General features: G+C 42.2%; 2 protein-coding genes across 2 annotated transcripts; one reads left to right on the top strand and one right to left on the bottom strand.

The window, feature by feature from the left end:
* Window positions 1–24: 24 nt before the first annotated feature.
* LOC137129833 (protachykinin) lies at window positions 25–2492 on the bottom strand. The gene is made up of 5 exons (XM_067509170.1): window positions 1913–2492; window positions 1643–1745; window positions 1523–1546; window positions 1388–1444; window positions 25–1296 (listed from the first exon to the last, which is right to left on the bottom strand). Exons 1-5 carry the CDS (start codon window positions 2012–2014, stop codon window positions 1259–1261), a joined length of 324 nt encoding a protein of 107 aa, XP_067365271.1. The 5' UTR covers window positions 2015–2492; the 3' UTR covers window positions 25–1258.
* Window positions 2493–2705: 213 nt separating this feature from the next.
* Window positions 2706–13960, top strand: si:dkey-256h2.1 (uncharacterized protein LOC337520 homolog). The gene is made up of 12 exons (XM_067509163.1): window positions 2706–3311; window positions 3925–4064; window positions 4285–4460; window positions 4730–4890; window positions 5138–5278; window positions 7435–7556; window positions 7827–7995; window positions 8223–8368; window positions 9741–9865; window positions 9938–10064; window positions 11240–11373; window positions 13764–13960. Exons 1-12 carry the CDS (start codon window positions 2854–2856, stop codon window positions 13881–13883), a joined length of 2019 nt encoding a protein of 672 aa, XP_067365264.1. The 5' UTR covers window positions 2706–2853; the 3' UTR covers window positions 13884–13960.
* The last annotated feature ends 664 nt before the right edge of the window (window positions 13961–14624 follow it).

Raw genomic sequence — 14624 nt, 5'->3', positions numbered from 1 at the left:
TTTTTTTCCACCAGAAAAGTGGGGACATTGTTAAATGTAAATGGAGAATACACTTCTTTACCTTTGGGCTGTTCCCTTTCAGGGGTCTCCACATTGTATCATGTTCTCCATCTAACTCTGTCCTCTGCATCCTTTTCTCTCACACCAACTAACTTCATGTCCTCTCTCACTACATCCATAAATCTCCTCTTTGCTCTTCCTCTAGACCTGCCTGGCAGCTCCAACCTCAGCATCCTTCTACTGATATATTCACAGTTTCTCCTCTGAACATGTCCAAACCACCTCAATCTGGCCTCTCTGACTTTATCTCTGAAACATCTAACATGAGCTGTCCCTCTGATGTCCTCATTCCTGATCCTGTCCATCCTCATCACTCCCAAAGAGAACCTCAACGTCTTAAGCTCTGCTACCTCCAGCTCTGCCTCCTGTCTTTTCTTCAGTGCCACTGTCTCTAAGCCGAACAACATCTCTGGTCTCACCACCGTCTTCAACATCTTTCCTTTCATTCTCACTGATACTCTTTTATCACACAACACACCTGACACTTTTCTCCACCTGTTCCAACCTCCTTGCACTCACCTCTTCACCTCTTTTCCACACTCTCCGTTGCTCTGAACCATTGACCTTAAGTACTTAAAGTCCTGCACCTTCTTCACCTCTGCTCCCTGTAACCTCACGGTTCCACCTGTGTCCCTCTCATTGACACACATGTATTCTGACTTGCTGCGGCTAAGCTTCATTCCTCTGTTTTCCAGAGCAGACCTCCACCTCTCTAGATTTTTCTCCACCTGCTCCCTGCTCTCACTAAAGATCACAATGTCTAAATGGAGAATACACTGATTCGCAAATGATATGAAACTTAAAATGTACAAAATCAACACATCAAATGCTGAAACTGATTGATTTATTTTATGCTCGTTTTGAATTTTATGACAGCATCCATCCATTTCAACGTCTTATTCTGTTCAGAGTACACTGTCAGTCTCCACCCAGAACAAGGTGCAAGTCTTAGGACTTGCAGGTTAATTGCATTCTGCATTTATATTTCACTGTAGCCCAACTTTTCTGGGAATTGACTTTGTAATAGAAATATTACTGTTAAAGTAGTTTCAGAGCATTATTTATAATGCCCAGTGTCAGGTTGAGTGTGAGTTTCACCACTTTATTTAGCCACTGGATGTCACTGTTTGCCTACATGTGACATCTCTATGAAAATCAAAACAGCTTAATAAAACAAAAACAAATAAAAGTACTTTCTTCAGTAATCCCCAGTCCTCTGAGCCGCTGACGGGGCTCCTGCAGGCATGACATCACATGTTACCAGGCAGATTTCTATTTCATATGACAGCAGAATATGTTAATATATGTTATAAGTTCCAAGTCATACCTTGGTCCTCGAAGCTCCTTTTACCCATCAGACCCACGAACGTTTGAAATTTATGCCCTGGAATGAAAACAGTTTTGAGAGAAGACAGCTTTTGTCTAAATGTGCAGAGCGATGTGGAAAAATCAAACCACTTACATTTACGCGCTCGCTGCGTTTTTGCTGTTAAGAGACAGAAATGAATAGACTTGAATGCAGCGGCCTCATACGTGAATACAATGTATTCATGGAAGAAAGAATGGCATCAAAGAGACCTACCAGAGATCTTCCTCCCCGTTAGTCCCACATGTCTGCGTGCTCCTGGTTTTCTAGCCATTCTCACTAATATGTCTCGAATTACTTCAGAGTTTGTCCATTTATTCTTGAATGAGACACAGAATGCAAAAATTCACTTTGTTTTTAAGTTACAGTTAAAACACAGCAACTATTACGATCTTGACAATGTTGACTAACGGATAACACAATTATTTGTAAGTTTATTGTGTTTAAGTTAAAACTCGTGTTTTCAGAAAAGGTGATGGGTCTCACCTGTTCGCCGCCTTCTCTCCAGGTGCCAACGTCCTTTTCTTGACAGAAAACGTTTTCCAGAAGCAGCACAAGTATAACAACAAGTTTAACCATCTCCATCATTGGATACCGTGCGCAATGTCATTCACACGTCCCAACACAGAATATGAAAAAAAAAAACGAATCCGTTTTGACTAAATTACAAATAGTAGTTTGTGTGCAGGTAGCCTATACACCCATCTGATGGATCATTTGAAATGCCGATGGATCGCGTCGCAGGGGTCTTTAACGCATGTTTTGCGCACAACTGGATTGGATGATGTGGGTCGGTGCTTGTCTCGTACAATTATCCTGTGAGTCACCGGGATTCATTGCTTGAAATGTGCTACAATTAGTGTTTTATGTCACCATCGAACGTTCACACTGGACATCGAGTTTCTGAAACATTTTGACGGGTGGTCGTCCAGAGTGTAATTAAGCGACAAAGACTTGTTAATTCAAAGAGCTCCTCGTTTGTTTAAGGCTGGTCGAAGGCTGGTCGAACACCTGGAGGCGGCCACCAAATGAAACCTGGTAGCGACTAAAGCGATTCTGAGAAGTTTCCAGTTAAATTTCTGTTCTGATGATTGGGCTCCATAAACTAATAATTTCAGTTCAAGTTTACTGGATGGTTATGTGTTTGGTCACAGAAGATAGAGGCCCTGCAGGGGATCGTAATTACTAACTAATTAATTAAATCCCGGTTTTTCGGTAACAACCGCCCGGTTTCTGTCCCTGTGGGGCCGCCATAGAGCACGGCCCGCCTCCAACTCACATAGCTTAGGGTGCAGGAAGTCAATCAAACTATTGGTCACACACTTTAACGACAGTGTGACTTTGTTTTTGCAGATGAAGACAAATAGTTAAAGGTGCGCTGATGCTTTGCGCTTTGTGGTGAGTTTACGGACACTGTCCACAGAATCATGGCTTTGCTGCGTTCAAAGTCCTCGCTGTTGTGGTTCCTTGTTGCGCTGACAGCTCATGTGACTGAAGCCGCGGGGAAACCGAGGCTGCGGATGAAACTGACCAATGATGAGGAGCTTCTCTGGGGATCCTTTGGCAGCCGGGGAACCAAGAAACACTCCAAACCAGATGTGGCCGCCGGACCCGAGCCCGGGGACCTGGCGGCCCCGTTCAGCGTCCCAACTCTGGATGGAGAGTTTTCTTACCAACCAGGAGCTGTGCGGGGACCTGTGGTCATTCACGCCTTCACCAACAAGTCCGGGTTCCTGGAGTGCCTGTGGAGCTCGCAACCGTCCCTGTCCAGCCTGATTGAGGACCTGCCGGACAGCACACAGGTGGTCTTCCTGTCTCTGGATGACTCTGCGCTCAGTGACGCGCTGTGGATGAGGGAGCAGCTGCAGCGGGCAGCTGTGCGCAGGTGACCGGAGAGAACAACTGCTTTGGTTAGAGGTGTTAGGGCAACATGTGACATGGCCGCTTCTGTGCGGTAGAAGCAGGAATATCTCGAATAGAAAATGTTAAAGTTCTCAAATGCAGGTAGGCTAGTTAGATAAATCTAGCCCAGTCTTTTGTCTACGTGTGTGTGTGTGTGTACATAGAAAGTAAGTCAAATCATATTTTGTCAAATCTGCATGAACAAAAAAATAAACTAAAGCCGCAAAAATACCTGGAATATTAAATAAATAAATAAAACAATGTACATAAAACGAATCAAAAATGGCTCAGATAAAGAGGAAGCACAGTTACAAACCGAAACTTACTAATGTGGATTTGAAAATCATGTCCAGACAAGCTTTTAGTAAATCATAATGAATAAGGTTTCTTGACAATTGCAATTACAGTCCAAGTGATAATGGAGTTAAAGGCGTTTACAGTTAATTTGCTGATGATTTAACCAAAACATGGTCCACATGAAAACAGACAAACTTATGAAGTTTTTATTGCGTGCGGCGGCAATAAACTACACAACTTAACACCAAAATGCTTCACAGCAGTTGTGTCCTCTCATGTTCTCCTACATGTTTCTCCAGTAAGAAGGACGTCCTGTCCAGGCTGCACTTCTCTCCTGTGCCGGTCTTTGCTCTGGGTAACTGGATCCCCAGTCTGCTCTATTGCTGGGGCTGCACGGGGCACAATTGTGGCCTCTCCCAGGCTGTTTTTACCTGTGAGGGTAAGAACCTTGTTGCTTTTTTTTGGGCCTAATGGACAAGATTCTGCTGCTGACTGATGCTTTTGGCTCCTGAATTTTGGAGAAACAAACAAAACAGAAGCATCTCTGAAGCGGGCGGGTGGTGCAGATGCCATGCATGAGTCTTCCATTGCTCTGCTGTGGTTGGGTCTAAAATTAAAGCCTCTTGAGACATCAGCATATGCCATTCTTCTCTTTTCAGGGTGGAAAATGCCAGTAATCATCAAGAGGCTTGATGCCAGGTATGATTGGCTCATGGGACGCTGGGATCAAAGGTCATATCATCTTATTGATGCAGGAGATGGGTGCGATCCCTCCCCCTTAGTGGCCGGTGCTGTGGCTTGGGTGTCTGAGGGCAACTGCTCTTTCTTCACTAAGGTGGGTGCAAATGTCAGAAAAGGTCTTAGATTATGTTCTTGATGATCAGCAAAGTAATACCTAGTTTCATTGTCAGTGACCACAGTGTCCATCACACTGAAACACAAAAGACATTCATATATGTCTTTTTATTTGTCATGTTGTGGGTTTAAAAAAAAAAAAAAGATTGGTAAACTAGTTTAATGCAAAGGGATCCAGCAGAAATGTTACCAATCAAAAAAGGTGGAAATTGCAGTTCATCGGCTTTAAATTGCCGTACCTCCCTGCAGGTGCAGAGCATGGCCAAATCCAAAGCCTCCGGTGTCCTCGTCTACGCCCTGCCCGGTAATCCGATCCAGGACATGACCTGTGTTGGCGATGAATGTTACACACCACTGGGCATCCCAGCTGCCATGGTGCACCTGGAGCCCTCCGTTGCTGAGGCTCTGCGGTAAGACCAGAGGGATTAGGAGTCTGCCAGCACTGATGCTCAACATCGTCGTATAAAGATTAACTGCTCGGTTAAATGGGTAAATTAGGGATTATTAACTGCCGGTTCTGTGATCATACTCTTTAGGAAAAAAATGTTACTCCCATGTGAAAATTGGAGATTTTAGTTTTTTTTTTTTATATTGTAAATGCTGTAGATTGATCTAAAACTTTTGGCAATTTTGTAAGTGATTCAATTTGTTTTGCAGGTTTGGTCAGAAGGTTAACGTGTCCTTCCAGACCACTCCATCCCCAAACTTCTTCATTGGCATCGACCAACAGGGGGCGCTGGCTGAAATGGGCTGGTTCCTTTACCCCACGTTCAGCTTCGTCAACTGGCAGGCTCAGTGGTAAGAAGCAGCACATGTCAGTGGTTCGTGTTATGGTTTGTCAGTGACTTGTAACCATCTGTGTCAGTGCTGATGGTTCTGAACTGACCTGAGTGCATATTGAATTGAAATGTGCCGGCAATAACAGGAACATAATTTGTTTGATAAATGTGTTAGTTCTCAATTTCTTGAGGGAATAAAGATGAGATTGAAGCCTCTTTAGCTCTAGTGTGAACATAACCGGAAAGTCCCATTCAGAGAAACAATGTCTGCACACCAACAAACCAGGAGAGAGGCGAAATGAAAACGAGGGGCCAAGAAGTGGAAAAACTGAAACCTTTTGGTTAAAAGAAAGTCATCAACACCACTAGCAGCAGACATAAGTGGCTAATACTGAGTCTCCTCCACTGACCTACCATGGCGGCACTTTTCAGAATTATGGTAGAGAGTCAAAACACAGACTGCATCAGAGACACAACTTTACACTCTGTTAACAAGGATCAGGGGGCTGTTTTCGGAAGCGGGTTCAGCAAAAACTCTGGGCGTTTGGTTCTAGAAACAGATGACATCTACTCTGAATCAGTTACTGTGGTGCCATGCTTCATATACCCAGAGTTACCGTCTGTCCTGTCCCTCCTAGTGTATGCTGACACGTTGTCATTTCCCCATTTGGAATTGAATTATAAAGGAGCGCATTCATTTTCAGAAGTTTATGTCTGGAAATGAAGATTAAAAAATATTATGTCGATACCTTATTAGTTTGTTGACCAAGACTTTACTGTGTTTCTTTTTTTGGATCAGTTAGCCAGTGTAAAGACATCGATCTCTCCTCACATTTAAAAAGCCTACGGTGTTGACCACGTGCATTCATTCATTCATTCTCAGAATAAAAGAACAAGTCTCTCTATCTCTGGGACTCTGTGGACAATAAGACAGGTTGTCTTTCAGTTATCCTGCACTGAAGCGTTTACATGTTTGTACAAATGCATAAGCATGACGCACGTCCATGAAGAGCTGTTTCTCATGTCCTTTGTTACACCGATGAATCCTAATAGTTATCTAATGTGACATTATCACACTCTGTAGGTGCAAATGTGATGTTTTTGACAAAAGCTGATAAAGGAGATGATCGGAACTTTTTACTTCCTCTTTCAATTTCATTTTCCTGGGCCTGCACATTAAAACTTCTTTTTTCCTTTGGGCTGTTCCCTTTCAGGTGTCGCCACAGCGAATCATGTGCCTCCATCTAATCCCTGTCGTCTGCATCCTCTTCTCTCACACCAACTAACTTCATGTCCTCCCTCACTACATCCATAAATCTCCTCTTTGCTCTTCCTCTAGACCTCCTGCCTGGCAGCTCCAACCTCAGCATCCTTCTACTGATATATTCACAGTTTCTCCTCTGAACACGTCCAAACCACCTCAATCTGGCATCTCTGACTTTAACGTAGTCATTAAATGTTGTTGGGCAAGATTTTTAAATTACAACTACAAGTCTGTATGTAAATTTGTATTTTATTTGTTTAAGTTCCTGTTAAATAATTAGACCTTTTCAATCTTTTATCACCTATGTAAAAAAACGAATAAAAAGCATTAGTGTTCATTTTTACCTTTTGAAAATGTGTCAAACAAATCTGGTCTAGACATGGGCACGAATGTCGTTACCAGCATCACAGGCTGAGTCGTAGTTTCTGAGCTCCAGTGATAACGGCTTTTTACAGTCGTCATGCACATGTTAACATCAAACTTTTTCCTCTCAGCGTTTGAGGTTAAACCTGAGCAACAAAAATCTGCAGAATAGTTGATTGAATCATGTTGTAAATGAAAAGCTTGTTTGCGAATGTTATTTGCAGCACATTGGACTGAGCAAAGAAAATGATTATAAATAATATTCTGGGAACAATGCAATTTAAAAATGCACATTGTTGTGCTCTTGATCTCCTTGTTCTAATGGACATTAGCTCTATAATTACATTTGACTTATTAGAGTCTCTAGATATTTTTTCTTTTCTTGAAAGAAATAAGAAATCTGTTTATTTCACACCACTGATTCTTGTGCCTGTTTATATATATATATATATATATATATATATATCCTGTATAAGGCATTGTAATGTAACGGTTTAGTGTAAAGTAGTGAAAAGTGCTTTGAACTGTGACTTTGGCTCTTTCTCCAGGTTTGATTTCTATGCAGATCTGCAGCTCAAACTTCAAAATCCTGCAAAGGTTGTTCCTGTTTTCGACACAGTGCAAATGCAGGGGGATAAAGGAGCAGTGGCTACAGTAAACCTGCCTCCAGGTAAGTACAGCAGTAGTGCTGTATGTGTGAGATGATGGGGTTTGGAGTTTGGGGTCCACCAAAATGTCAGTTTGTTTGTGCTGTCCTTCTACATTTTTGATTAGTGATCATTTGTATCCCAAGTGATGAGTGTTCTACAAATAATGTCATTATTGTCCGGAAGTTTTGGGGTTGAAGATAAATTGTCAATGGGAAATTTTAATGTTCAGTGTTAGTTCAGTTGCAGGTTATACAGATCGTATTTAATATAGCCTTGGTACTGGTCTGCAGGGGATTCAGACTTTGACATGCTGGAGCTTGATGCGTCCCTTTTATGTCCCGGCAAGAGAGACTTATCCTGTGCTCCGTGGGATCACACAGTGCAGCTTTTTGTCTGCTGCGATCAGTCCAGTCAGTACTGCAACATGGAGCTGGGCCGCTGGATCACAGCCTTCCGAAGGTAGGAGGTTCGTGTAAATCACTGTACGGTCTGTGGGTCCCCAAAAATGTCCCCATCTGTGTAAATGCAAGGCTTAAATGTGTGTGTTAATATTTGTCATTGACATAATAAGATTAAGTTTTCACACTGCACTGTATTAAACACCCAAATACTTTTAGAAATATGGGGCCAAGGATTTATTTTAGCTGTTACTGTATATGATACGGTTGTATGTGTTGTTTTGGCAGAGGAACTGGACGGTGGCTTACAGACGTGTCCCCTCTCATCCCCCTGTTGGACAGCAACAATTGCACCTTCACCATGAAGACCGTGCCCTGGGCAAAGCCGTGGATCGTCTCCCTCAACCTAAGATTCAGTGTCAGCAATCAGACCGGTACGAAGTGATAACACACTTTTCCTCCCTAAACTCATAACTCCGTCAATGCAGCATGAACACACACACAGTGATCTGACTTACAATTCTTTGCATAAACAGAAAATTCTGTTTGGAATCAACAATCTGTGAATCTGAGATCAATGTGGGTTTATTGTTAACACTGATTCCTCACAGCCTGTTTAAAACCAGCAACAACATAAAAATGTAATAAGCTAAATGTAAAGCAATGTAATATATTTTAATACTAATAGTTCCTTGCTATAACAAAGAAAACGAAACAAAAATCAAACGTGTGTCATGTTAACATGGCCTGATATCACAACTTGAACCTCCAGTTGTAATTCTCAAGTTTTAACTCTGTATAAGGTGGAGAAGCATCGTTTAGCTCGGAGTGTGACCTGGTGATGATCTTTAGCAGATCCTGTACAGATCAAGCCTGTCCTCCTATGACAAGGTGGACTGTGAAGGACAAGTTCAGCTTGTCCTCCAGCAGTAGCCTGCTGCTGAATTCCAGCTCCCTTATCCTCATTTTGCTTCCACTTCATTATCCTCCGGCAGTAGCATCAACAAGCTGCTGAGCAGCCGTCTGACACATGTTCTAACGGTGGAGAGACGATGGAGAGAACTGTCCAATCACAGGTGCCCAAGCCAATGAAAGTGAGGGTCCTGGGCTCGGGTCTATGCCACTGTCCCTCACGCTGGGGGCTGAAGGAATTTAGCCCACATGATTAGCAAACCAAGAAGCTGCACCACAACCTCTGTCACTCAGTGACTAAGTAAGATGAAATATGGGATGAAAAAGTAGGCCAGAGGTAACACTGAATCCTTCCTTTTTAAATCCCCCCTAATCTCCCGTTTCTCATTTTAATTTCCAGTAAATTTACTTATACGGTGATAAGAAATTGTATCCATACAATCCACCTACAGCAGTATCATTGTATTGTTTAGAGGTGTTCACATAAAGCATGGTTAGATTTGATATATTGCAATATTGTAGTGCCAAAAATGGCATAAAACATTTGTGTTTTTAAATAATTATAAAGTCGCCTGCATCAAAAAACAGTGTCTCGTCTTTAACATTTCTTCCTCACTGATCTAAGACCATTATTCTCTTAAACATTTTAGTAGCTAGAAAGTGGCCCTAAAACAGCCAATACCAGCTGTGGATTTATTTTAACTTCACAACCTTTGTGCTAAAATCAACAGCCATTATACAAACAGAATTGTTTTTGATGTCCTGCTATAGCAACTGATTAGTAACTAATCAGTTAATAATAATTACTTTACAACAATAAAGGCTGTGCTCATCTTACCCACGCACGTTGTCTAGGGGACCCTCAATGAGCTTGTCTCCTCTCCCCCATCACAGGTGGTGGTGCAGAGAAGCTTCACCCCTTCAAAGTGATGTCTCTCTACAGCGGAGGGACCTTCGACAAAAACTACAACAGGAAATTTCAGCCCATCAAATTCTCTGTGCCAGCATCAACTAAAAAGGTAACGGCAAACAAACGCTTGCGGTCCTTCCTTTCCTCGGAAGCATCTCATTGGCTGTACGTCTGTGTTTAGGTGGAGCTGCTCGCGGTCATCACAGGACACGGCAGCGACGAGAACGGCTGCGGAGAATTTTGTGTCACCTCCCACCACTTCTTGATCAACGGTGTGTTCAACAACACCCGCATCTTCGACTCAGCAGGTGAGCAAACATTTGCCAAAGCTTGCGGACACAACAAACTCTTTTAAAGGGTCAAATGGAATTGTATTAACTTTTGGAATTTATCATTTATTAAAAAAGTAAGACTCAAAAAAAGTTTCCTTCTATTTTCTTGTCATATATTTAAGAAGGAAATAAAAATATTATGAATATGCATGCTTGTATAGCTGTTTATATTATTTATAAAAGTCCAAGCTGCAGTTGTAAATTATTTCAAAACAAATTAAATAATACCTATATTTTGTGATACCATTTAATGAGGAGACTTATTTTTAGAAATTATCTAATTTTGTCTGGGATTTGCTGATTGATGATTATTGTACATCATAATGTACATCACAACATGACCACCTGTTGGTTTTAATATAAAAATATGGACACAAACTACCCCCCAACTTCTCACTTTCCCAGGCCAACAATGTGAATTACTTTAACCCACATGACCATTTCAAATATAAAGTTATCAAAAACTGCTGAAAAAGAAAGAAAAAAGAGTGATTGAAATTATTAATGTGTGCGCTAACTCGGTTTTATGCTTTTTGACTCACACTGCAGCTGTAACAAGGCAAAGTTATTTCCACCTGGGATCAATGAAGTCGTTTGAATCTTGATTCTCCTAAAAGAAACGGGGAAAGTTTAGGCTAAAATAGTATAATTTTTAGTTATTGATCGTTTAATAGATCTATCAGAATAACTGTTCACTTTCCATTGAACATCAGTTTGCTGGGTGAGCTGCATACTGAGGTCAGTAGAAGTTCTTCAAATCTTTTGCTAAGGTTTCAAAACATTCAGATACATAGAGCTACACATAATGTTGTTGCTAAGCCCGTTTTTGTCTCTGGTTTTTATGATTGAGTTTAATCCTAACATCTCCCAGTTAAATTAATTTCTCACCAGCCCCCCTTTGCGTACATGTTTGTTGATGATGTTGCCTATTCAGTTTTTTATTTATTGGAATTTCCTAGTGACTAATACACAGACGTCTGTGCAGAGCATGGCATGTGTATCAAAGTGCCAGCGAGCACAGCAGAGCTTTATGTTCAGTTATTCACTTTTTTTGGGTGGGAACTGACAAATGCTTTTTAGCATTTTCTATTAATCAACTAACGGAGTAGTTGACATGATATTTTGTGCTCTTCTGGTCATATTTTTCTCAGGAACAGCTCTGGGCTGTGCCATGCGGGTGAAAGAAGGAGCTGTCCCAAATGAACACGGCACGTGGCTGTACGGCCGAGGAGGCTGGTGTGATGGGCTCCAGGTCGACCCATGGAGGATCGATGTCACCAAACAGGTTTGCCTCTTCACCAGGTCTTTCTTGTTGAACCTTATTTTCTTGTATGAATCTAAAACTTTATCATTTCCTCCACAATGTCGGTTATAAAATCTTCATTGTGGATTTAAATATGGCGACGTGAGTGGCAGTGAGTTCCAGCAGCTCTGTGTTTCTCTTTGGGAGTTGTTTTAAGTAGGGGCAGTTAGCTCTTAGCCACGCCGTACTTCCCTATGCGAGGACGCAGGAGATTCCTGTGGAGATATGCCGGAAATGGCGAGGGTGTAGAGCTGGCATCAAGCACCAGGACAGGAGACGGAGGTGAAAACCGTGTTTACTATCTGTTATCGTGAGAAACGTCCGCTCTCTCACCAACAAGATGGATGAGCTAACTGCGCTTATGAGGCTGGAGCCGGTACAGGGAGAGTAGCCTCCTGTGTCTCGCCGAGTCGTGGCTAAACCAGGACACACCGGACTCTGAAACTAGATGGTGCATCCCTGGGCAATGTGTCGATGGTGACTGTTTAGATCCCTCCCACTGCCTGTGAGCGTGTGCACAGCACAGCTGCAAACACCCACAGGCCCTACTCCTCATGGAGTGAATATGGCAGTCACCTACCTGTTGCATCAGGCCCTATCCCACCTGGACTCCCCTGGGAGTACTGTGAGGGTCATGTTCTTGAAATTTCCAGTGCTTTCAACACCATCCAGCCATCGCTGCTGGAAGGGAAGCTGCAGGTGGCAGGCGTAGACCAACATCTGGCTGCATAGACCATCGACTTCTTCACTGAGAGACCACAGTATGTGAGACTGCTCCCACTGTTTGATCTGCAGATCTCAGATGAAACTGCCATTGTTGGCTGTGTGGTCGAGGGAAATCGGTGGGAATATGGGGGGAGTCCTCACTGACTGGTGTTGAAAAAAAACAAAAAAAACACCTGCTCCTCCTGAACACCAGCAAGACAAAGGAGTTGGCGGACAGAAGGATGTCGGGCAAACTCACATCCATCATGGATATCTCCTCCCGCCCCCTGCATCACACTGTGGAGACTCGGAGCAGCTCCTTCTGCACAAGACTGTTAGACCCCCGATGGCTGGTCGTTCCTCCCCACAGCTATCGGACTGTACAACACATCAAGTACAAATAAGCTCTGCGACAAACAGAAGTTCATTAGGCTATAAACCAAATCCACACATGACTTAAACATCACCACAACTAATAATTTAGCTCGCTCTCTACCAAAGCCTTTTTTTTTTTTTTTTATAGTGACCTGATAAAGTTAGTGATTGCGAGTTCTAAACTCAAGGAGGCTGTAAAGGTGTTGATTGTTCCCAATAACCTCTGTAATGTCATTTAGCTACTTACTAACACATTTTTTAAGACCTGTAGCAGCATAAAAAATAGTGAGTGAAGTGTTTAATGATCAATTTTATGTTTGGACGAGGAAGCTGGAAGTGCAAAAATGCTCATTTATTTCGAGGTTTAAGATTCGTTCGCACAGCAGATTCTATAGTAGATTCAGTGACTGATAAATGAGAAATGTTTCATTCAAAGTGATGAACCAGACAAATACAGAAACGCAGAGAATCCTCAGACTCCCTGGACTTTCTCTGTATTTAACCTCCATGTCTTTGGTGCTTTTTAATGTTTGAAAGCTTGTTCTTTTGGTTTTTAGCGCAGAGACTTCCTTGAAGGTACAGTGTGCAACCTAAGCCTGTGCTAGAACTCTGAGTTGGTCCTCTCTGCCATACTCAGCCCTCCCTGTCCCTGCTCTTAGAAAGCTTCCCTTCACTTGTTACGCTCCGCCACGGTCTGCACGGCCCCGGCCACTACAAAAAAAACAATAAAAATGCTGGTGAAAAATAAGAAATTCACCTGCAAATATTAGAAAAACGTTATATAATGCAGCTTAAAGATACCATGTGATTAGCCACATTGTGAATAATAACAGTGTGAATGCATCTTAGAGAGGCCCAGTAAACTTCCAGTTCCCCCAGGAGATTTCTACGATTCTTTGACTGAAATCAAAGGAAAACAGCAGCAGTTTAAGTGAAGTGAGCCCATTAGAGTCAAGAGGTTCTTAACTATTGTGAAGTGAATTATCGACCATAAAGACTCCTGATATACGTAACTATGTCAGCTCCTGACTTCAGTTCCTGGATGTAGGCGTCTCATGTCTTCAGCACTCAGAAACTATGAAATCAGATGTTATTGTTTCACATATTCAACAGTTTGAAAAGCTTTTATCTCCTCCTCCTCCTCATCCTGATAGAGAATGTGAAGATACGCATCATCATGTGTTTTATGTTGAGATGGGGGAACCATCTTGTGTGGTATTACCTGCACTCTTTTCTTTAATTCTGTGTTACTATATCTCTCCTTACAAATGTCCTTTTCTGTTTCATTTCAGCTGGACCTCAGTGGGTTCAACACTATCATCTACTTCGGTTTGTTCGAGGGCCAGGATCCGAATCCGTCCCAGCAGCCCGGATACATCATCATGTCTTCTTTTCTTGCCTTCTACAAATAATGCCACTCTGTAAAGATACACTGTTGGGATAATTATTGGAATCAAATCAAAGATTAAATTTCTATTTTCCTACCTATCATTGTCTATGTTATTCTTTCTCCCATTTCTCTGACGTGCACATAGAGAAGGTAACCTGGGTAACCAGTGCTGATGGATGTGAAGATGCAAAGTATCAGACTCTTCCAGCTCGACTGGCCATTTGCATTTTTCTCAAGATGTCACCCGGGAGTCAACAAGAAGACGCCTCGCAGATAAATGGGCACTCCATGCGCTGTTTATGGCACAAGATGAAGATGCATTGTTCCGAGGGCAGCTTTGCACTAATTACATGTAATCATGTAATCCTCGAAACTTTGGGCCGAGTGAGTAATCAGCCTATTGTGCTTCTTCTGGGAGTTGATTTACTCCAACGTCAGCACCACGGGACCTGGCCGTTAAAGACTTATTTTGTTCTTTTATGTGTCACTGGATGGGCCAACTGCAGTCGTGGAAAATTATCAGCAGGCTTAAATTGCTGGTGCAAACATAAGACCACACCAGCTGTTTCCTCTGTAGAAGTTCATATGTGGGAAGTAACAAAGTGCATTTAATTAAGTACAATTTTGAGGGTTTTAATTTTATATTGTTTTTATTTCACTACACCTCAGTGTAATGTTGTACAGACCCCTTTACTCCACTAGATTTATTTGACAGTTGTATTTACAATACTAGAATCTCAACGGAAGATGTAATGAATTAATT

Source organism: Channa argus, chromosome 7 (assembly GCF_033026475.1).
Source record: "Channa argus isolate prfri chromosome 7, Channa argus male v1.0, whole genome shotgun sequence".
NCBI classification, from domain to species: Eukaryota; Metazoa; Chordata; class Actinopteri; order Anabantiformes; family Channidae; genus Channa; species Channa argus.
This window is presented reverse-complemented; position numbering and strand designations above follow the sequence as displayed.

Excerpts from the sequence above, each read along its gene's own strand:
- si:dkey-256h2.1 (XM_067509163.1), top strand. The coding sequence starts at position 2,854 with ATGGCTTTGCTGCGTTCAAAGTCCTCGCTGTTGTGGTTCCTTGTTGCG. Across the intron at positions 5,279-7,434 it reads GTCAACTGGCAGGCTCAGTG|GTTTGATTTCTATGCAGATC; the intron begins GTAAGAAGCAGC and ends CTCTTTCTCCAG. Across the intron at positions 10,065-11,239 it reads CCGCATCTTCGACTCAGCAG|GAACAGCTCTGGGCTGTGCC; the intron begins GTGAGCAAACAT and ends TATTTTTCTCAG.
- LOC137129833 (XM_067509170.1), bottom strand. The coding sequence starts at position 2,014 with ATGATGGAGATGGTTAAACTTGTTGTTATACTTGTGCTGCTTCTGGAA. Across the intron at positions 1,547-1,642 it reads AACGGGGAGGAAGATCTCTG|CAAAAACGCAGCGAGCGCGT; the intron begins GTAGGTCTCTTT and ends GTCTCTTAACAG. Across the intron at positions 1,445-1,522 it reads AACGCAGCGAGCGCGTAAAT|GGCATAAATTTCAAACGTTC; the intron begins GTAAGTGGTTTG and ends TTTTCATTCCAG.